Source organism: Mixophyes fleayi, chromosome 1 (assembly GCF_038048845.1).
Source record: "Mixophyes fleayi isolate aMixFle1 chromosome 1, aMixFle1.hap1, whole genome shotgun sequence".
In the NCBI taxonomy this organism is placed as follows: Eukaryota; Metazoa; Chordata; class Amphibia; order Anura; family Limnodynastidae; genus Mixophyes; species Mixophyes fleayi.
In genome coordinates, this window is record NC_134402.1 from 332700465 (window position 1) to 332724656 (window position 24192).

General features: G+C 38.1%; 1 protein-coding gene across 2 annotated transcripts; it reads right to left on the reverse strand.

The window, feature by feature from the left end:
- Positions 1 to 1283: 1283 nt before the first annotated feature.
- CHEK2 (checkpoint kinase 2) lies at positions 1284 to 24179 on the reverse strand. 2 transcript variants are annotated; one of them, XM_075214648.1, is made up of 15 exons: positions 24097 to 24179; positions 22004 to 22248; positions 19807 to 19931; positions 18909 to 19056; positions 16595 to 16685; positions 14128 to 14233; positions 9982 to 10035; positions 9678 to 9742; positions 8324 to 8420; positions 6912 to 6998; positions 5869 to 6032; positions 5648 to 5763; positions 5405 to 5490; positions 3057 to 3128; positions 1284 to 2377 (listed from the first exon to the last, which is right to left on the reverse strand). In XM_075214648.1, the coding sequence occupies exons 2-15, from the start codon at positions 22239 to 22241 to the stop codon at positions 2261 to 2263; spliced, it is 1566 nt and encodes a 521-aa protein (XP_075070749.1). In that variant the 5' UTR covers positions 22242 to 22248; positions 24097 to 24179; the 3' UTR covers positions 1284 to 2260. The 2 variants fall into 2 exon arrangements, with proteins under 2 accessions (XP_075070749.1, XP_075070742.1); XM_075214641.1 differs by lacking the exon at positions 24097 to 24179 and adding an exon at positions 23989 to 24087.
- Positions 24180 to 24192: the final 13 nt, after the last annotated feature.

A 24192-nucleotide genomic window follows, 5' to 3' on the forward strand; every position in this document is an offset into this window, starting at 1 on the left:
CTATACTACCATTTGCCAGATATCCACTGGGCCCAAACATATCTTTGCTCCATTATGTACAGAACACCAAACATATTTCAAGCAGACGAGAGGGCGCCAACACCCCTCTCCATTGCATGTATCACAGATGACTGACATGCAAGTTCATTTATTCAGCTTTAACCTGTCCTCCCAAATCTATACATAAAAAATGACTTTTGTTTATATTTCATTTTTTTACTAAAGAGGGGTGGACAAATCTACTAACGTTTTTCAGTAGAACATATATTTTTACCCATTGGTTATGTGGACATCCTGCTGTGCAGGCGTTTAGAAAGCACAGAAACGACAGACCTGTTAGTACAGATCATTTCATGCGCCTGACAACTCAGCATGTATGACTTTCCATACATTAGTATATTTTTAATTTGTAAACAACTTGCTAAAAGTTTGTCTGTTATGTAACTACCACCAATGTCACTATAACATAAGAATGGGGGGAAAAAAAAAGTTTGCCAGCACAGAGGCACAGCTTCTGTGTACAGGTGCATCCAAAACTGGAAATTATATATTATTTAATAATTATACATAAGGTATAACTCTAAGAGATTTGACAGTTGTCAATATGTCACATTGTTCAAATAAAAAGTATATTTACATCAAAAGGTCTCAACTGTGCATACGGTGGTTAGTCAGAACACAAATACTCACATACTGGGGATCTACTCGGATCACAAAGCATGGATTAATGATAATCATTGCAAAAATGTATTGTTTGTTACAGAAGGTCAGAATGTGCTCATTTCAGTTTGGTCAAAATTTCAGGTTGGTTTGAACAATCACTATCTGGTGGAGATACAACGGCCGGCGATGTGGTATGCGGACATTGTGCTGTGACATTGGCAATTACGGTAGAAATACCCACTCATTTTCCCTCGCACCTCTATGGGATGCAAAGAAAAACGAGCGAAAAATTCTGTCAAATCTCCGACGCGAGGTGTCTTTGGGACGTTACAGAGACACCTCGTGTAGAATTGAATCTCTCCCTTCGATATATGTTGTTCTACAAGACTAAACCTATGCATCACATTTACTAAAGTCAGATATAGCCTACAACACAAGTTAAAACAACAAAACATTCTAACACAATCTCTGCATCCCTGAAATGTATCGACACAATATAAAAATTTACAAAATATATACGATTTGTGCAACATACATATTATAGAAAACTCGCCGTTTCTGTGGTGAAAATTAGTCTTAAATTGATATATGTACCTGTTGATTGTGACATTAATAAAAAATACAAATTGAAAGGAGTTTATTGATTTGGCACATGATACAACACAGAGTATAATGACTCATCTCCCAGAACAATCTCTTAGAAACATAATTTTTGTATTATTGGCACAAACTCCTGTAAATATCTGTATAGACAGCGAGTTCTGGTGTTCATTAAGAAAACATGTATTATAAAGTATAATGGAGCACTAATTTTATATTATTAAGGATATAAGAAGTCACCTTGGCCTGTCTGTGCTTTTATAAATTCACATAACTTCTCTGTGACATCTAATATCCATATAAATGACAGTAGTGGGTGCATTATTCCATGTGTATTTGATAGGATAAGTATCAATAATTGCCTAGATTGGGTACATTTGAAAATAGTGGGGAGGTATTTCTGGTTGATATTCATACCAGGTGATGTAGTAAAACAAATACTACTATTACTATTTATGGATTACATTTCTAAAACTTAATCTTAACTCTTAGCAGGGACCACTAGATAAGTCACTGAAAATATTCTCAGAGCATTATCCAGACCAACTGAATTATGTAGACAGTATCCACATTTCTGAGTTTATCTGTACAATATCCCCAGACATATAGTTGAACACGTACACTCTGCAAAACCCATTTTTCTGATAACTACACAAGCCAACAACATTGTTTTGGACTCTTACATTATGCTACTAAACATGAATGCGGAATATGATTTTTTTTTCAGAATGGAGACCATACAAAGCAGTTTCTTCACATCATATGATAATAAAAATATATTCCGAACTATTAAATAACATGTATCTTGTTTTATGAATACAACTCCCTTATTTTTTTTTCTGTGAAACAAACCACTCCCGGGCATGGCTACAATTTCCATTGTAGTGCCAAGCAACTAGGATGTACTATTTGCATTGTTGAACACAAAATATTTAAAAAAGTAGAACTTGATTACTGTACAAAGATTACAAATATTACAAAAACACGTGTTGGAATACTACAAAAGCTTGTCGCGTTTTAATCTCTTTTCATGCTGTGTTGTTGAGGTCTCTGAACACGTAGAAGTACTGGCTTCTGGGTATGCCTCGTGTACACGTTTACGACTTATGGCATGCTGTGGATTAAACACAACATGAAAACCCATTATTAGACTGCTGGAAGAGCTTAATGGAGGTTCATGTAAATGTTATATCTATGATTGGAAAAAACAATGTACCTTAAGCTATACGATTTGCAAACAAGCATGATAGCAAAAGAAATCAGATAATGGTAATAGAAGCAAACTTGATTTAAACATTCTATGTCTGTGGTTCCCAAACTGTGTGCCGTGGCTCCCTGGGGTGCCGCGGTGATCTCTCAGGGGTGCCTCGGCCAGGGCCACTTGTAAGCAAGGCAAGGGACTTCTTGGTAAATATTTTGGCTTAGGGGTGCCTTGAAAAAATTATGGAGACCCTAAGGGTGCCTCGAACTGAGAAAGTTTGGGATCCACTGTTCTATGTCATTGTGAGCTCGAGCCTACTGTGGTTGCAAAAATCTTCCATCAATGGGTTGTTATGAAACTAGACCCTGGACCACTGTCTGCAACAATTTTTACCCTATTGGCGCTACACAATATGCCCAAAAGAAATCTGTGAATATACTATAGTAAAGTAGCAATGTGAAGGTAAAAAAATTAAAGCAAGGTAGAAGGAAGCATGCATATAAGCAAGGCATGTAAGATAAGTTTCAAGTAATCAAGTGGTATTCGACATACAATAGGATATAATATTTAACAGCACACAAAAAGGAATTACCTGTGAGGGTGGAGGCATTTGGTTGACAGTATCAATCATTAACCTCTTAGCTATACTTTCCATTTCAGAATCCTAAAAAATATAATCATAACAAGAACACAAAATAAAATTAAGTTACATTTTATTTTTAGAGCTTGGTTTTTCCATGGACAAGCATGAACACACCAGTTATTTCTCTGGCTGCTCTCTTTATTTCTCTATAACTGTTCTGTAAGGTGCAAAGTATCTTGTACCATCAGTATTTGCCAAAACAAGTATCAGTACTGTGCTTTGTGCTCGTCTAAGGTAAATGAGATATCTTCCTTAGACACAATGGAAAATGCCACACAGTAGGCTAATAATAATGGCAAATGGTAGACAGTTTGTTTACCGTCACTAGGTTGTAAAGACATTGAGATGTGTAGAAAATCATAGGGTGTTTCTGCACTTAGGTGCAATGTGATAATATTACTACTTATGAGGAGCTGCTGATTTGTGCATATGCCAAACAGTTATAACATTTATGCAATCAAAAGAAAGTGGAGTAGATAATATTGGAGATTAATTACATCAGATGATCCGAAGACTGAAGTATTAGACTTAAATATCAATACAACTGATAATTCTTTATCAGAGGAACCTTTGATGCGATTTTATGTGCCACACTGTGCTGAGATAGGGTTGAATCTGTATCAGTGAGTATATTAAAACACAATACCACTATCTGACCAGCCTATTATGTAGTGACAGGGCACTAGGTCTGCAAAGAAAAATAACATACCGCACAGGGCACAAAATACAGACACTTTTGATACGCTTAGTGCTGTGTCCAAATGTAATTGGACTATCTCTACTTATGTGAGGATACCAGGATAATGGTACCCCAATGTGGGATAAATAAAGCACCTATTTGTCCTGGGCTCCCTGCAGGTGCCCCACCTTCAGAATGTGCTCATCAAAATAACACTTTCACTGCTGCCTAAACCATAGGCTAATTAACATGGGATTCTCAATACAATTACTGCATTTCAAGACACTAATAAGGATAACTTTACAGTTATGAGTCCATCTGGCAAAATTTAAGAATATCGAATAGACATAAAATATATGCATACATGGCTAACACACTATAATCCAAGCAATATTAAGTAAAATTTGGATAAGGAGGTCCCAGCAAGCTAAATCCCTCATTTCAAGGTCCCAACACCCCTATTTCGTCACAACTTATATGCTTTAAACAATCAAGATTTTAGCATTCTAAACTATAGTACAAAAGGACTTTGTATCAGTATCTGAGTGGTTGCTACTGGTTACAGCACAGTAGAGCGCATTACACCATATTATTATGAAAGACATTATATTGTAATTAAATTTAATCTGTGCAGTGATGAAATAAAAAAATATAATGTATTGTCCCTATTTGTACCAACAAAACTGCAAGCTGCAACTATTTGGTGTGTATGGGCTACAAAGCAGAACACCAGTAATCACTTAAGCTATGTATCTGCACTGCCATGCAGACTTTCATAGAAGAAGCCGACACTCCACTACACCAGGGATAGTGGCAAACCACATGATTGGACATCCTTTGTTTTTAGTTGCTGCTCTATATACTTCATGCTCTGCTCTACTCTAAAGGGACATCATATCGCAACGTTCCTAGATCTTAAGAAACAAAAGGATATCTAAGGGATGGTTTGTTATTACAAATTCAATCAAGTATTCTTCCATCTTGACAAAACACAGTAATTTTGGTCAATATTGGCATTGTTGAATTCTACAGCTGAAACAGAATCTGTTTTGAATGTAGCCCTGAAAAAAAGTGCTTCAAAACTACCTGTGTAGTTCTGTAGTAGTTCCTTCAGAACTTCATTCATTTTACTGAGGCCCTTGTCAATGCTCATAAGTCCAACTGTGAAAGTGATTACAATACGTAAAGGCACACTAGCCAAGCCAAGCATATTTCCCTGTAAAAGTCAGACCTAATGCAGATTTATAATGAGGTTCCTCATAAAATGTACCATGTTTGAAAGACACTTCTTGAACAGAGATATTTATAGTATGATGTAAAAACAAATATATCCAATATTACTCACAGGGTTACTATAAGGTAAAAAGTAAATCAAATCAACTAAAACATCAAATGCTACAAGGAGATTTTATTAGTTGAAGTAAATGTACAAATGCTGAATGAATCCAAGAGCTGATCAGCAACACAAATATATTTATACTTTCAATGTGTTATTCCCATTCCCCCTTCCCCCACAGTAGATCTTCTCTGGGGACCTCACTTGTGTGTGACAAATAAGTAATAATTTAGTTAGGAATAAAACATTGGTCGTCAGTGATAGCAAATGTTTTCTTCATACCTGTAGCCAAGGATGCTGCAGGGCTTCTTTTGTTGTGAGCCTCTTTTCTGGATCGACAACCAACAGTTTCTTAACAAGATCTAGAGCTTGAATAAAATAAATAACGATTAACTATTCTTAACTCATTATACAGAAAGTTGTTATCCACCTATAAATTAAAGTCCAACAAATAAACATAAAAAAAGTTACACATTGAATGAGTATCCTCTTTTAGTAAACAGCAAAACTATTTATATCATATACCTGGCTGTGATACATCCTTCCAAGCAGCTGCAATGAAGGTATAATGTCCTCCTGTGATCTGATCTTTAAGGGGCATTGCACAGTTCTGCTCTGAAAATGGTGGGTATCCCCCAAGGCTGGGGAAATACAGAAAACAAAACATTCTGAAATGATAAACGTAGCTCATACAGCCTGTATATATACACACACACACACACACACACACACACAAATATACTTACCATACAAACAGAATGACTCCCAAACTCCAGTAATCCACCGCACTACTGTATCCAGCTGTGCCCGCCGTGGTCAGCACCTCAGGAGCCAAGTAAGTAGGAGTCCCACACAAAGTCCTCATTAAAGAGGTTTCTCCCAGAATTTTGGACTGACCAAAATCTGTGATCTGTAAAATACAGAAAGTATAATTCTAGAAATACTACTCACAGAAAATGTATTATACTTTCTTAATGGTGCAGAGTGTACTAACAGAACCAGGAGTTATTAACCTGTGGGCTGTAACCCTATTGGGATAGCAGGATAGGGAATAGGGGAAGACCTAAACATGGTGATGGCATTCATTCATGCTAATTTACAAAATTCTGAGTTTGAAGAGTGGAACACCAACACAAACAGATTCGCCAATTAAAAGGGGTTGTCCAAAATTTCTAATATATTTTTCAGCATCCCGTACCCAACATATCCACTAGTAGTTCTTCAGTGCTCCCCTCCACTGGGATTTAGGTTGTTCAATAAAGCTCTAATACTTAGAATTGCTGGACCTGTGAGCTTGCAAGGGCTGGAATTATTGGGTGCTATGGAGGAAGGAGAGATCTGACGCACGGCTAGAAATGGTAGCTATCATTTGTAGGCTTGCATCAAATCCTTCCATGCTCAGAGATAATTATGGAGACTGCAGAGCAGAAGAATATCCCAGTAATTAGAAACACTGCTACCCTACCAAACTAAACAAATGTTTCATTTATAGAATACCACTTAAAACTAAATATTCAGTTCAAAGTGGATTTATCTTTTAGAGTGAAAAAAATAAATCAGTATTAACCCAGCCAGAGAACTGAAATACATAACACTTACAAAACTAAACTGCAATACCACACAACTAATATCTCATTTGCTTTTTATAAACGTATAAGCAACCAGCATGGCAGTACCAAGCTTGGGGCACCGTTCTTCGTATGCCATGCTTCTACCTACTGATTATTTCATCACAGTATCTTATGCTTTAAAGTACCACATGCAATAAGCAATGGTTTAGAATACTTACCTTAATACAACATTCTTCATTAGCCGAGGACAGGAGAACATTTTCAAGCTTTAGATCTCGATGTATGACTCCATTTTCATGCAGGTACTAAAAAAGTAAGGCATATTTAGTATATATTAAGACTACAGTGCAAATTAGAGTTGGCTTAAGAGAAAATAAATGACATGATTCATAAGCATCAGGTTTTTTTTCATAAGTCACTAGACAAATTAACTTAACTAACTTAGCAACTGCCCAAGACAATAATGTTTGAACGATTTTATTAAAATTGAACTGTCTCTCGTTGAACATTACAGGCAAACAAGTGCAGCCCATCACATTTACTAAGGTTAGCTTTGATGAGGCTACTACAAATGAGATTCATGGATGCAAATGTATGATTGTTTAGTTTTAGGAATGTTATATTTGTGCTAGGGGCATATTGAAAAGATAGACAATGATGAGATAGCTTAAAACTTTGAAAATAGTTGTGTTCTGTGATATATTCACTGTGTAGTGAGGGGAAAGAGGAAACATAATTGGACCCTAGGGAATGGGTCACTCAGTGGTTATGAACAAGTTGCATGTGTATAGGATCCGTGGTGCATTGCAACCATTTATTCAATGTTTCTCCTAGAAATGACAAAGAGCAGTATGGTTTGTTCCCACTTATGTGCTTTAGTGTGGGTTATATACACACAACATGCTAAAGCTTACAATTAGTGGTAGCAAGCACTTAAAAAATATATATTCTTACAGGGCATTCTGTACACGGACCTATTACAGAGATCACTTCAGCAGATATGAGAGATATCAGGGTCTTGGCACACAGCACAATAGGTAAGCACTGCAACATCCCTATCATTTTACTGTACTTTCCTGTCTGCTTAACTGCTGCATTGTAATCCTATTCTGGGGAATGCTTTGGAGACCTCTACATGTGTATAAATGAATGATTAAGACTGCAGAGAAGAAACTACATTCAGTGTGGTTTTTAAGTGCTATGAAATGTCACGTGTGATTTATGGCTGTGTATATAATGCATAAAAGTAATGTCATTGAGTTAAACCTGTAATAAAAATATTGTTGTGTTTTGCTCAAGATTTATAAATGGTTCTTGGTTTAAAATAAATAATATGTATGAATAATTCATAAGATTTATGCAGGTTTTTTTTGTGAAATGGCTATATATTATTTGTGTTATTTTAATTTGTACATTTTTTTTTGTATATCTTTTTCTTTCATGATCTGCCAAGCAGAATGTTATTTTTCATTTTATTTAGGTGTAAAAAAAAAGGTTAGCCAGTTTTAAATGACCAAACTGAACAAAATAAAAAAAAATCATCAGTAACAGTCTTACAACCCGTACAGGTGAATGCAACTGAATATACTATATCAACATTGTGTGATATTTAAGGAGATTTGAAGATTACCTGAACGGCTAGCAGAATCTGATAAAAATACAATTTTGCTGTGGACTCTTTAAGCCTGGATGTCAGAACCCTGTCAAATAATTCACCTCCTTCCATTCTAGAAAAAATGGATCATTAGGTTACTGGGCCACATAGCAATGACCAATAAGTTCAAACCAAAAGTAAAGGACAGCTCTGTTTGAGAAGACTTATGGTGTGTCCCCTATTTAGGTACATTTTGGAAGATTAAAGGTGTCGTCTCAAAATTTGTACAAAAGATTTTAAAGGTAAAATTCATTAGTTTTATCATGACTACACTGCAGCTATAGTAAAACCTAAATAGTGATTAAGTATTACTTTCCCTTATCCCGGGAAATAAACCACATTCCACGAGTAAATGTGTGCACAGAATGGTGCAAATAGCTCTAATGACAAAGCACAGCATGTCCTTCAAGCTTGCTATAAGATAACTGGCCATGCAAGGGAAAATAAATAATCTGCCTAGATCATGTAAAAGTAACAGAAAGAAGCAGGAAAGCTAAAGCAATGTATTTAGGAAATGTTGTATATACAAACCGATTTAGGCCAGAAAACTAATAAAAACATGTTAAAAAAGTTAACTATAACAAACTTTGTGATGTGCCATTTTTCAGAGATTTAATTCACTGCAGTAACTGGAGTTTGTTGCAGTGTTGATGTTTTCAGCAAAACACAACCAAATATGAAAGTCTTCAAAACATATTACACTCCCCCAGACATCATCTAAATTGAATACAGCAATTATGCAGCATGCTAACATAGTTAAACAACATACATAGACAAGCTTCCTACCATGAAATACATTAAAGTGTATACATGCACAGGTACTGGACCAGTTATCCTGCTCTAGAGGCAAGCGCTCCACTGACCGCCACAGAATTCAGTACCTGTGCAAAAGAGTAAAGTTTTTACTGCATCTGGATCCTACCATATAGGCCAATCAGCTGGAGGTTCCAGTGACGTCCTACACATGTCTCTCTCTATTGTAGATACAACACAGCCACAAACAGTGCAGAAAATTCCAAGAACGTGTGAGGTTCCATTACTACACTCATGGAACCTTCTGGGGGAAGAATTACTGGTTTTCACAGGCACTAGATTATACAGGGGAAAGTGCAGATAATTTGGGGGTGGGAAGTGGGTTCTCAATGATCCCTCTAGTTATCTGATGGACATCAATACTGAGATAGGTAAATGGTAACCAAATGATAATTGTAGTGTTCCAAATTTCTGAAAAAAAACAAGCCCCAAACATTCCAGACAATAGGTCCCATACCTGTATAACCCCTAGAGTGTCTAACAAACGGGAGCATCAATATTTAATAAAAGCACTTACAGTTCCAGCACGATGTAAAAGTTGTCATCAGAGTCAAAAAAGTTTTCAATCTTAATTATGCAAGGCTGCAGAAAAAAATATTCATGGTCAAGAAAATGGTATCACAATATTTTACAACAAGTTTATGGGTATTTCTGATATCTGAACAAATGTTTATATGCCCATGTAAAATTTATTGTAATATGGCTGCATAATTGTGGTACCTTAATCATGGTCCCATTTGTTTACCCAATGTAAAGGTTTGAAGTACTGAATGTATTTAGTGTTTCAATTTACATTAACAGATATGACACCTGTTACTCACATGATTCAGTTTTTTCAGAATCTCTATTTCTGTGTCGGCAGATATGGGTTGATCCTGCAGAGGAGAAGATATTATGCTTGACTTGCCAGTTGGATATGTAAAAGAATTGTGGACTTTGGCATCTACTGTATTTCGCACTGTAGACTTCTGAGCTTACCACCCTTTATCAGGTAACTTTAAATGAGTTACCTGAAACCAGGAAAACGTTTATGCTATCGAAGAAGTAATAACCTGTAAAAAATTGAATGTAAGTTCTGCACAAGTATGTTGATGTTTATCATTGTGTCTTATCTCTAGCAACAACCTTCTTATACTTACATTGTTTACATTCACACTTTTACTGTCTTGGAATATACAATAAGATAATCCTTAAAATATGGACAGAGCGATCATGGTTTTTATTACTTGTACACAAGAGGTAGAATGAGCATTTATAACATGGATAGTACAAAAAATTATGTAAGCCAATTGAGTTGTACACATAAATAGATGTGTTTCCTTTAGTATCAATTTCAACATTTCCAGCAGCAACAAGTGTTAATGCTCAGTACGTTGTATACTATTCTACAAAGAGTCTTTGAGAACACACTTTGCCCTCAACAGAGCAAAAGTACAAGGTTTTTATTCTTCACTATTAACAGGCTATTTTCAACGTTTATGTGAACAACAGCCATTGGCTTTATAATTTTAATTTATTTTGCAATTTATTTATTTGTATACATTGTATTAACATACCTCTTATTTGATACCATTAAATCTAAATAGCAGCATGGTGATACAGTAGTTAGCACTGGTGTGATAGGTCCAATGACAACCAGGGCACTTTACTCAGGGTGCTCCAGTAAATCGGGCCTGAGAGGAAGAGGCCAACCTGGACCGTCTGCGAGCAGAAGAATGTTGGCGTATCAAATCCTCCTGGGCCAGTTTGGCGCAACTAGAATAACCGGAAGCCCTACAGAGCCATCCGACGAAGTACTCGCTGAATCATGGGAATGGGTGGAAACAAGTACCCCAGTTGGAAGTCCCAACGTATGGTTGTTGCATCCATTGCCGCTGCCAAAGGGTCCCTGGACCTTGCACAAATCCATGGTACACAGCAATTGTGACGAGAGGCCATCAAGTCTATGTCGGGGAGGCCCCATCTGTCAACTCGATCCTGAAAAACCTGAGGATGCAAGGACCATTCCACTGGGAGCATCGCTTGCCTGCTCAAGTAATCGACCTCCCAGTTGTCCATCCCCGGAATGAATACCGCGGATATGGCTGGACAAAACCTTTCTGCCCAAGACAAGATCTCATTCGCCACTGCCATGGTGCCTGCGCTTCTTGTCCCGCCTTGGCGGTTTACGTAGGCCACTGCCATGGCGTTGTCCGATTGAATTCGGGTTGGCATTCTTCTGAGAAAAGACTGCGCCCCCTGAAGAGCCAGGAGGATCGCCTTTAATTTGAGAACATTTATCGGCAGGGAGGCCTCCCTGCTAGACCACAGACCCTGTAGGCGAAGACGGAGGACCACTGCCTCCCACCCAATCAAACTGGCGTCTGTGGTCACAAAGATTCATGGAACGAATGACCGACCCATCACCAAGTTCTCCGGCTTTGCCCACCACCGAAGACAGAGACAGGCAATCTTATACAACTGGAAATACTGGGACTCGAGATGGAAGGGAGATCCCGACCATTGGCATAAGAAGTTCCACTGAAAAACCTGTGAACGAAACCGGCCATAAGCAAGGGTCTCAAAAGATGCAACCATCTGACCCAAGAGCTTCATGCCCATCAACATGGAGGGTTGAGGAGACCGGAGAAGGTTCTACACCATGTCCTGATTGCAGAAACCTTGTTTTACGGAAGAAAAACTTTCTGTAGGCTGGTGTCCATGAGAAGACCCAAGAACACCATCTTCTGGGACGGAACCAACTGGGACTTCTAGTAATTTATCAGCCACTCGTGTTGTTCCAGAATCTGAAGGGTGAGCAAAAGATGTTGATCCAGGACACTCTTCGTAGGAGCATTGATAAGGAGATCGTCCAAATAAGGAATTATGTTCACACCCATGGCCCGCAGGCGGGCAGTCATGAAAGACATGATGTTTCTCAACACACAGGGCGCTGTTGACAGACCAAAAAGAAGTGCCCTGAATTGAAAATGGTCCCTCCCTATCGTGAACCGAAGGAGAGACTGATGTGCCTTCCAGATGGGTACATGGAAATAAGCGCCTGTGATGTCTATTGACATGAAAACTCCTGGGGTTCCAGTCAATTGATAACGGAGGGAACGATTCCATCCGGAACTTGTACACTTGCAAATGCTGATTGAGTCCCTTGAGGTTTAGGATTGGCCGAAATGACCCGTCCTGCTTTGGGATCTGGAAAAGATTTGAATAAAATCCCAGACTCTTCTGGGAATCCGGCACTCTTCTTTCAGCAGGAGTCGTTTGCAGAGAATTGACGGCCTGAGTCAAGACCCTTCGCTTTAGAGGGTCGCGAAGAGGAGTTGAGAAAAATCATTTGGGAGATGGACCCAAAAGGTCTATCACGTATCCTCAGGATATGATCCCCATAACCCAGCTGTCTCGTGAAGACACCGTCCCACTCATCTCTGACGAGTTGCAGATGGCCCCCCACTCCCACGAGGAGAGGGATGTTCCTGTCATGCTGGGACCTTGTACGGGGTCTTGGAAGAGGAGCCCCTTCCCTGCGAGACTGTCCTCAGGATGAAAAAGGTCCACCTCTCACTGACGACTGACCCCTGCCAGAGATGTGGCCCCGAAAGGACTGCCGAAAAGAACTGAACCTAGGTGGTCTGGCCCTAGGAGCATTCACAGACAAAAAATTACTCTCTCCACCATTGGACTAGGAAATCATAGTTTCCAGTTCTGGGGCAAATAAGACTTACCCATAGTAAGGTAAGGCCTCCAGCAACTTATTTGATTCTGCTAAAATAAGCGAGAAGAATCAATATGTGGCGTTCCACTTCAGAGCTGCTTGTAGCTATCTCTGGGCAGAAACACCTATTCAGCCCCAAGCATACACTATAACAACAAATATTGAGGAACTGACAAGCGCTCGTATACAACAAAGAGATCTAGGGAAAGTAAATGGGCTGTATAAAATTGCAAAAAAAAAAACCTAGGCAAAAGGTATGGGCAGTGAATACCACAATATAATCCTCCAATAAATAAAGCTTGTGAGTATGGTATCCTCAAACTATTAGTCAAGGATCCGATAGTAGAGAGCATAAAACATAAGCAATATGAACCACTTGTAATCCATATAAAGTATTGTCCTCAGACAATGTAGGACAGTAAATATAAGAAAGTACTTATCATATAAAAGTAATGTCCTCCAACGATTCGACAGTAGGGCCCCAAATAAGGAAACTGCTTACGGATTAAATATTTAAATGCTAAATTAATGGAAATGGAGTCTGCTGCTTGGTCCACATTCGAGGCTGCTGCGTGTGGATTCTTAGGGAACAGAAGAGAGGCCAACGCCATTGTGAATGAACTATTGGACAACTACAAGAATATGGGTTGTAGAAGGTCACTTAAAATTCACTCTGACCCTGCAATGATGAGTGACTACTGCTGGTTCCTCTTTAGAAAGAGCAATGAGACACTGTACAAACAGAAAGCGTCAACATCCTCTTTCCCTAAAGCAAAGTGACTTTACATTTTATCTTTTATTAATTACATTACAGCTAATTTGGATTATGATTTTCTGAAGTATAGTTTCTACAGTTTTTAAGCGTTTCTGTAGTTTTATTAGCATTTTATAAATGAATGCAATGAGAATATTTAAATTCTATAAAGTTTAATAGAAATTTTCACCTACATTACTTTTTCATATATAGCTATTACTGATTTTGTTATTTGTGTATATCTAGTAAATTATGCGTTAAAGATAATCTGATTATTCCACTAAATTCAGCATCCCTAAATTAGGCGAAAACATATAGGTGCAGAGAATATTTTAGTGTAAAAATATAAACAAAGATTAGATATCAGGGAATATAAAGCACCAAGACTGCTTAGCCAATATGCCTTAAAAATATAAAACTGCAGATACATATTTTGCATAAGTAAAATGGCACAGCCACTAATGATACACAACAAAAACTAACTTGGTTAAAAAGTTTACTTACAAGGCTTGCAGAACTCAAACGGAATGCTCGTTTACTTATAATTTTCACAGCAACTTTCTTGCATGTTGATTTTTCAAAAGCCAGTTTGACCTCTCCGCAAGCCCCACTGATGCAATAGAAGAAACGGATTTAACACTATAGAAATTGGTGCATGACCGCAAATTGTAAAATCTAATATATTTTGTAATCATCATGATTCCCTGATACTATATACACAGTAATTCCCTGATACACAGTAACTTGCAGTTTTATTCTCTTGACAGCAAGATAAAAATTACAGTTGCAGTGATATTTGGGTAGTAACCACAATGGTGAAGAGACTAGAGTAGACTTAAAACCTTGCATTCAATTATCCAATAAAAGTATCATGAACAATAATGAAATTAATATAATGTTAGCATTGTTAAAATAATAAATAAAAATGTCAGTTTACAAAATCTTATTTTTGCACAGTACATTGCCACATTTACTACCAGTGTGTGATCCAAGCATGGGCATGAGATCTCCAATGAAGGTATCCGTTGTTGTGAGCATGTCAGAGAAGCTTAACAGATCATCTAATTTATTTCTGCTGAGAAGAGACCCCAAAGTATGGCCTTATCTAGGGAAGAGGATAGACTTTGCTGAAGCTTCTGCTATCCCCAACTTCTGAGTCTGGCCATCTCCTTGTATTCGTCAATGAGTTTGCTGTGTAAAAGCGTGTTCTACATGTGCGATTGTACTGCAGTACAATCACACATTAAACATGAGAGAGAAATAGTCTACCAGCTCGAATATGCAAGTTCGATCTCTGAATATTAGCTCATTATAGGAAGGCCTGACCACAGTTACTGTGGTCTTTTCCTCTTGCAAATGGAAAAGGCCACCATCCTTCAGTAGTGTGTAAAGCCACCAGTCTGGACCTTCTGCCAAGAACTTTGCTGCCTCATTAAAGTGGTATCTCTACTTTTTTTGGTCTACCCTTATTTGGCCCTCACCTAGAATTGTCACTGGCTTAGATGCCCTCCTTCAAGACTGCAGTGGGTACCATTTTGCTCCCAGTGATTACCTTGGGCTTTATCATTACCCTTTGGACCATACAGAAGTTATGTATACAGACTGTCACTCTCCAGTCTGATAAATTAAAATATTTTTTTAAAAAATATCACTTGAGCAGCATAGCTATAGTGTGGATAATCCCATTCCGCCTTCTGATTCATTGCTCCACCTAAATGTGTTGATTATGGTCCTACAAACAAAAATATTTGTGGCAGTAACTTTTATGTTTGGCTGGCCATAGGGAGTTCTGTCTTCAGGCCCCCACATATATAAGGGCTACAAATCTATTATTGCAATAAAAGATAGATCTAAGGGACAGTCAAATGAAGCCTGGTGAAATTAAAGGTGGGACTGGGAAGGTTGATTAAAAATGTTTACACCTATATTTTCATGATAGTTCACGTCTTCACAAAGGACACTACACATTTTTTTCTTCTTTTTATTGGTGTTTTTTGAAAAACAAGTGACAAAGGTACAGAAAATAATAAATACAGGAAAATAAACCTTTTCATTTTCATATTAAAAATGGCTATATTGAGGATACTTCACTTGAGATTCAAATGTCACATAAATACAGTGTAAATTGGAATGTAATTACGTGGTTCTTGGTTTTCTTGCAGACCAGATAAATTAAGAAGCAAACTGTTGTAAAAGTGCCGTTGGGGGCTAACAATTGTAATGTCTGAACAGGAATAAGTCTAGGTAAAATATTAATTTTAATATATGTAATTCTACCACCAATCCATGATTTTAGAAGTTAGGCCCATTTTCTAAGGTCTGCTTTAATTGTTTCAGTTATAGGAGGACAATTAGCTACATATAATTGGCTATATATCTGATCAAGTAGATTCCCAAATGACTTTTGCGATTGCCAACGAAAGTCACAATTGGATAAAAGATTATGTTGTGTGTCTAAAGGTAAATTATGATCAAGGATTTCAAATTTTCTACAATTGACTTTACAGTTAGATACGAGTCCAAATATTTGTAGTTCTCGTATGGGATTGGAGAGGGAGATGTGTGGGTTGGTTATGGACATTAGAACGCCTTCTGTATATAAAGAAATGTTATGCTCCAGCAGGCCAAGTTTTATACCCCAGATGTCTGGGTTTTGACAGATTTTGGATGCCAAAGGATCCATTATCAGGGATAAAATAAGTGGAGACAGAGGGCAACCAATCCTTATCCCATTATGTAAGGGCACTATACATTACATATCAGAAATTGTAAATACATAATTGCAAAAAATAATACTACTAGGCCATAACAGGAAGGTGGACAGCAAAAAAACGAGCCTCGGAGAACCAGTATAATCAACTGCCACTTGGCCAACACTACCTCACTAATTACCTTAAACTTTGAATCATATTTGATAAATCAGTTCTATCCAGACAGGTTTTAAATTGTTTAGTACATTTTCGATACCCACCTTCCAATTGTTTTTGACATAATGTATTTTTCTCTAAATTCCTTTGGATAAACCGACTGATCATCTACCAACAAATCTGCAAATACAAAAACTGAAAACAATTCCAAGTAAGTATATGTATATTTAATGATAAACATGTAAAACAACATTCTGAACACACACGAAATGTTTGAAAAAAATAACCAAATCAGAAATGAGCAGGTATGTAACACGTGTAAATATGTATTGAGTACCACGTATAGTACATGCTTTCACAAATATTGCATTCCTGTTCTTCCATGTAGATAGTTTACAAAACAACAGTCCAATTACCCTGCTCTCGCTGTTCATTTATGGGTCTCAAGTAAAGTACATACTTCCAAATGCAGATTCTGTCTCATCTTACACTTGCAACGTCTTAGGATTGGGGAAGCGGAAAAGAGGAAGGACAGGGTGGGAGAGCACAGGCAAAATTCCTGTAAATTGATGCATACACACACATTAGGAGCTGTACCTCTTGCAGGTGCAACAATACACATTGATGATGATGATCAGCAGCTCTATCTAGCCACTTCTGATTGGCTCATTGTGGACTAACTCCTCCAGCTGAAAGTGCTTAATTCATATCGCACAGCACTGGGGTTATGAGTTCGATTCCCAACCATGGCCTTATATGTGTGGAGTTTGTATGTTCTCCCTGTGTTTGCGTGGGGTTCCTCCGGGTGCTCCGGTTTCCTCCCACACGCCAAAAACATACTAGAAGGTTAATTGGCTGCTATTAAATGCCCCTAATCTCTCTCGTCTGTGTGTGTGTATGTTAGGGAATTAGATTGTAAGCTGAAATGGGGCAGGGACTGATGTAAATGAGTTCTCTGTACAGCGCTGCGGAATTAGTGGTGCTATATATATAAATAAATAAATGCTGATGATGATTAATGTGGTTGTTATATTATATGAAGTCACAGCATTACTTAATTGACATTTCAATTTGGATTGCAGCAGGAAAGAAGATTCCCCTTGACTTTTAAAGAGGAAAGGAGCAGAGGTTTGTATTTAATTTCACTTAATTTAATTTGCATTTGATTATTTCTTAAATGGCAAATGTGACTCACATTTATTAATAACGAATATTCTGTTGTGTATATGACACTTCAATACATTATAACAATGTGTACAAATAGGGTAATGTGACTTAAGCATTTACTATTAACACTGACAAGCCACTTCCCTTCGCTATCATGGTGCATACATATAGACACTTGTTGCTCTTGAGGTACACCTGGTACATAAGATAGTGTTGTTTGGACACATTGCAAGATGTGTCCTACTGAACATATGCATGTGAAAGCATTTTATTCATGCATGCCTCTTTTCCTGCTTACTGTATACTTGAGGTGCGAATCTATAGCCATCAAAGCCAGGACCAAATAAACAGGGATCCCCAGACACAAGCAATCAGCTCAGGTCGTTTGGTTCTCATTGTCACCAAAGTTACAGCCTCTATTTTGCTTTGACTGGTTTTCATATACTGATTGATCCTAACTTTGGCCATACAGGTTAAATGGAACTTTGCACAATTACTGCAGTTTTAAATTCTTCGATGAATGCTTAGTTACCCATCACATTCTTATAGCAGCATATTACTAACCTCAGACCCGTTATGGACTCCTTATAGTCCATCAGAGACTAACAGAATAAGGAGGGGAAATATAACACAGAACTTAAATAGATACCAATGTCTTCCAGGATGAATCAATCAGATATTGAATTTTGAGATTCAGAAACAGGATATACCCACAAAATTAACTTGGGCACTTGTAGAGGAAACCATTTTGTAGGAGTCAATTGAACAGAGCTTACTAGTGTGACCTTCATCACAATTAGATAATTTGTTAAACATCTGATGGACCACCTTAACTATCCAAATATCTTAACTGCCTAGAACAGTCCCCACAGGCCCTCTTCAGCAGTCCTATCCAAGATGGCAGCTCATAAACCAATGATCTCTTTATGTATAGTGTTAAGAAAAACAGGTTTCCCGAACAGTTCTCAAAGGCTGTAGTATGCTGCCATCTTCTGGACAATCCAAAATATCTACAGTAAAAACATTTATAAAGGTGGTGTGGATGATGAGGAACATTTAAAAGGAGCCATACTTCATTACTTTGCTTTGGACCAATAAAGACTTGTACTAAATATGTTAATTGTCACCAACTAACTACAAACTGATCTGGACTAGGTTTTAGCAGAAAATATAGGTTGCCCTGTTTTGCAGGAGTCTAGGTGGTCGGACATTGTTTTAATTTAATTACAGAACCAGACAACATACCAGTACCTTTATTTGTTGGTAATGAAAGTGCAATTTCAGCATTATTTGTTAAAGGTAATTTCTTTCCACGACCTATTAGCTGTTTGTTTAAAAATGTTCCATTGCCGCTCAAATCTTCAATGTAGGCAACAGCAGACAATCCTGGTCCAACTTCCTACAAAACATCTGTAATTAGGTACATCATTGTTGATTTTTTTACTGTAATCCAGGATCAAAAGCTACTGCTTTCTCATCTGTATAAATATGAAACAGAAATGGGCACTATAAAGAAACTACTGAGGAAGAAAGGGATCTAGGAGTCACTATTTCAGGTGACTTAAAGGCAGGTAAGCAATGTAACAAAGCAATGAGAAAGGCAAGTCAGATGCTTGGTTGCATAGTGAGAGGGATCAATAGCAGAAAGAAATGAGTAATAATGCCACTGTATAGGTCATTGGTATGGTCTCATCTAGAATACGGTGTTCAATTATGGAGGCCATATCTCCAGAAGGATATAAATACATTAGAGACTGTACAAAGAAGGGCAACTAAAATTACTTCCCAGAAAGGGTAGGGGATAAGTAGAATAACCTCCCATCAGAGGTGGCAGAGGTTAATACAGTAGAGCGGTTTAAACATGCTTGAGATAGACATAAGGATATTCTTCTAAAGATTAAAGGACCAAATAGGGTTTGAGGTTGCCATGGTTAATAAAAAAAATGGCCAGACTAGATAGGCCAAGCGGTTCTTATCTGCCGACAAATTCTATGTTTCTAAATAGGTATGGCATCCTTTGTAAACATGATAACCTAGAATCCTGCATGTATTTGCTCCACGAAATTATTTTTCCACTGTACTTGTAAAGTGAAATTATACTGTATGCATCAATATATATTAGCTATATTGAAGCCATTTAGGTACTTACCCTAAAAATCCGAAAGTGTTTTTTGCTGTAGGTTTTGTATCTGTCTGTCTGGTTTATTACAGGCTTATCAAAAGTATAATCACAATGTTTATCCCTTCCAAATACATAGTCTTCACTCACACAGTCTACCCAAAAGAAAGAAAACAAGATTGTTTAGTACTTTTTTTTAAATGACTTATTTATTTGACAATGGAGAAAAAAGCATTTAACAGAGCTGTACAATTAGAGATAATGGGCCTGATTCAATAAGGAAGGTAAAGCAAAAATAAAAAGTAGTAACTTTGCACCTTGGCAAAACCATGTTGCATTGGAGTGGGAGGTAAATTTAAAATGTAGGGACAGATTTATAGTTGAGGTAGGGCATGTCCTAGATCAGGGGTCAGGGAACTTTTTTACCTTTTACCCCCAAATATATTTAGATACGCCGATGTTACCTCCTTGATTTGAAAGGAAGGAAATCACATATTATTAATTATTGGAATTCAAAATTTTATTGAATCTATTCAAAATTTCTTTGAAAGCTTCAACTTCAAAACTTCAGGTCTTGGAGAAATGATGTTGCTTCATTTTTTATTTGAGAGATACAGTCTTCAGCATCCTATCGATTTCTCTGCTTTGTTTTTATGTTCGTTAGAGTGGAAAATCCTTGTTCGCAAAGGTAGGTTGTTGCAAAAGGCAGCAACTTTTTGACTGCCTCTTCATGTACAATTGTGATGCCTTTGCAGCTGATAACATCCAAAAATATGACGTGCTTCATTATTGCATCGAAGCTCAAGAAGTGCCTCTGCCAACCCTTGAGGCTCTTCTGGTACAACAGCAATTTCACATTTAAAGGGGTCTACAAGCCAACTGTGAATCAGCATGTGAATCGGCAGCATTACCCCCAGGAATTTCATTTTTACCCCATTTGGGGTAATTTACCCCTGTTCCCTGACCATTGTCCTAGATCAACTTTATATTTCAGTGTAAAAATAAAACTATCAAGTATTTGTGTGCTACATGATAAAGCAGACAATGTTTTCTGTATGTGCAAAATAATAAACTAATTTGCATACCTTGCATTGTAACAAGGGTTGTCCAGGAGAAAACTTGCTCCTTTTTTGCCTTACTTTCCTTGATGAATCAGGCCCAAGGTGGCTAAACTAGAAACAGATTTACATCTATAACGGGGCACGCCTTGCTGCCCCAGTTATAAAATTAGTGGCTGTGCACAAGGAGTCACTGAACTACTTCCACTGAGAGGCAATATAAAACAAAATGAGACTGTGTGTTTGATTCAGAACGCCACAATAGAATGCAACAATGAAGAAATAGCTGTACTTTGGGCAGGCTACATGAAAGCAGAAAAACATATTTAGCACAATAAGGATAAATATTGAGAAAGCAGACTTGTTTTCTTTCAAGACTAGCATGACATTTAGCTTAACAAGTTGTTGGATATTTTATAATATATACTCAGTGTGTGCTGCAATGAAATACATCCAGTGAAGAAGAACATGTGCACATTTGGGCCTGATTCTGAGTGGTCCGCTAGGTAAGCGGAAGGACAAAGGCAAATATCCAACTGCAACTGTATGCAACTATGTGTAACAGAGTATTAGTCATATCTGTAACATGTTATTAAAGAGCTAATAAATCAAACTTCAGATTGGCCCAATATGAAGAAGGCATCACAAATGTGTACGCAAAAAAAATGATACCCCTCCCTTACACGCGGCACTATTTTAAACTTTGTAATATGTTGGTTTGATCTACTACAACACACCCAATAGTGTTGATCCACATCTTCATGCTTGTTCATAGACACTCTGCAGCCAGCACATGTGTACATAAGCCACCACGATGACAGCCCTGGCTGAAGATGGAGTGGCAGAGTATGCAGAGGAGCGCAGCGAGTATTGGGTAGGGCAGTGGATTACTTATCCATGCTACAGTGTTTATTACTTATTTGTCTATAGTGGAGGAATGTAGCATTGATCCCTTTTAACATATTTCACATTATAAGTAACCTGGTTATAGACGTTTATCATCCATTTTAGGTACACAAAGCCATCACCATCAGTGAAATCAATGACAAGTATACAGCAAATAGGAAAAATCTCACTCTAATGAGCAAACCTCAAATCTCTTAATGTCGGGTCAACCCCTGAAACTTTTCCATATCTATTAACAGTGCACCACAGAGTTACAAACATACCATGGTTCAAGAAACCCTTTCCAAGTGCCCAGAGGCGGCCCCATGGCTGAGGACTCTGTTCTTCCATTTCCACATCCTCCGGAATGGATGCAAGGTCCTGCACTGGTACTGTATCCAAAGAGCTCAGGGTGCCAGAGGAGGATGACTGACTGTATGACTGTGGAGCACTGGAAGATGAGCTAGACGTTCCTTGAGATGGCTGGGATTGTTGTGACTCACCCTTTGTGTCACGGGACATTGTGAAACTAAACAAAAAATAAATAGATTACTATACTAAAAATGCATCGACTATTCACACTGGCATATACATAGAGTGAAGCATTGACCAAAATGGACCAACGTGACAGATACAGTAATTTTAATGACTAAATAATTAGCAGCAACGTAAGCTTTCTAAAATACTTTTTTTTAGATCTCCTTTGCTTGTTTACATATCAAGCATTTTTTTAAAATTATTTAGAATAAAGCATTTACAATATTATACAACTTTCTTTACCTGTCAAACATAACATACAGTGCACAGTAATGCTAATATTGAGAGATATCATCATGGCATCCCATAGTCCTAAAAGTTGAGTCGGATATCAGGTCGAACAGCCATATCAGGCAGGGCAACATCAATGTTGTCAATGGCTGCATACAGTCAGGTATATACTGAACATCCCAACCAACACCTGAAGGCTCTCATCGGATGTTGATAAAAAAAATGCAGCCTTTTTGGACCAATAAATAATATAATCTGTGGCAAATACCTCTAACAGCCTAATTGACAATCAAAATCATAGCATGTATATCCTGATATCTTTAGACTTTAGCTGTCAAACAAAAAATCATCCATTTATTGCTTTCAAAGCTATGACTAAATAATTCTTACATGGAGATGCGATTTTATTTTTTGTGGTTTAGTTCCATTTTTAGTAGGTCCACCTTACTTTCATTTTTCAAAGTCACTTAATGCAGGTAATAAAACAACTGTAAATGTGATGCCGGCACTATAACAATGGGTGGGTGGACCATGCCCAGCAGGTAGGGAAAGTCTGTATTATTTCAGAGAAGCAATTAAAAATGTACTCTGCTCAAGTGACCAGTATTTCAGTTCCTCCTCACATTTATTGTAATATTCCTGGGTGCAAAACATTTAACATGAATAACATATCTATATGAGGAGGTGGAACTAGCAAGCTGTATGCCCCAGTGTAAGGAGGTGGGGAGGAGGGAACTGGAGCCCACCGACCCTCTGCAATGCAGCAAGCCCCATTATCATCATCATCATCATTTATATAGCGCCACTAATTCCGCAGCGCTGTACAGAGAACTCATTCACATCAGTCCCTGCCCCATTGGAGCTTACAGTCTAAATTCCCTAATATAGACACACACACACCGACAGACAGAGAGTGAGACAGACAGGGAGAGACTAGGGTCAATTTTGACAGCAGCCAATTAACCTACCAGTATGTTTTTGGAGTGTGGGAGGAAACCCATGCTAACACAGGGAGAATAAGGCCATGGTCGAGATTCAAACTCATGACCCCAGTGCTGCCATTATCTCCATGGGGCCCCCACCCTCTGCAATGCAGTGGACACCATTATCTCCATGGGCCCCCCACCCTCTGCAATGCAGTGGGCTCCATTATCTCCATGGGGCCCCCACCCTCTGCAATGAAGCGGGCCCCATTACCTCCATGGGCCTCGTGCACAGCTCCTGCCACACCAATGGTAGTTACGCCACTGTCTATATGTATATATACACACATTGATAGAGATATAATAGAAATATATCCATGGAGCAGTAATTTATGGGCCTATTTGTAACTGAAGATATTCACTTTATTAGCAATTAGTATGAAAACATCCACTATAAAAGGCTATTCCTGCATCATTTACAGTGGAAGGGTCCTTGCAGCCCAAGTCACTATACCACTAACTAGAGCATTGCTGCAGTATCTGGGGTCAGAGAGGGGACAGGTGCGGAAGTCACATACATAAAGCAGAAGTACACGGCGTCCATGAGTCACTAATAAGAGCGGTGTCACTGCCCCGTGTGCCCGGGAAGCTGCGCACTGCCCTACGGATGGACGGGAGAGTCTCACCTCGCTGCGGCCACATAAACAGGAAGATGATCCGCTTTCCTTTGCCGCCATTCACAATCAAGTACAGTTACCCAATCAGCGTCCCTGACGTCAGAG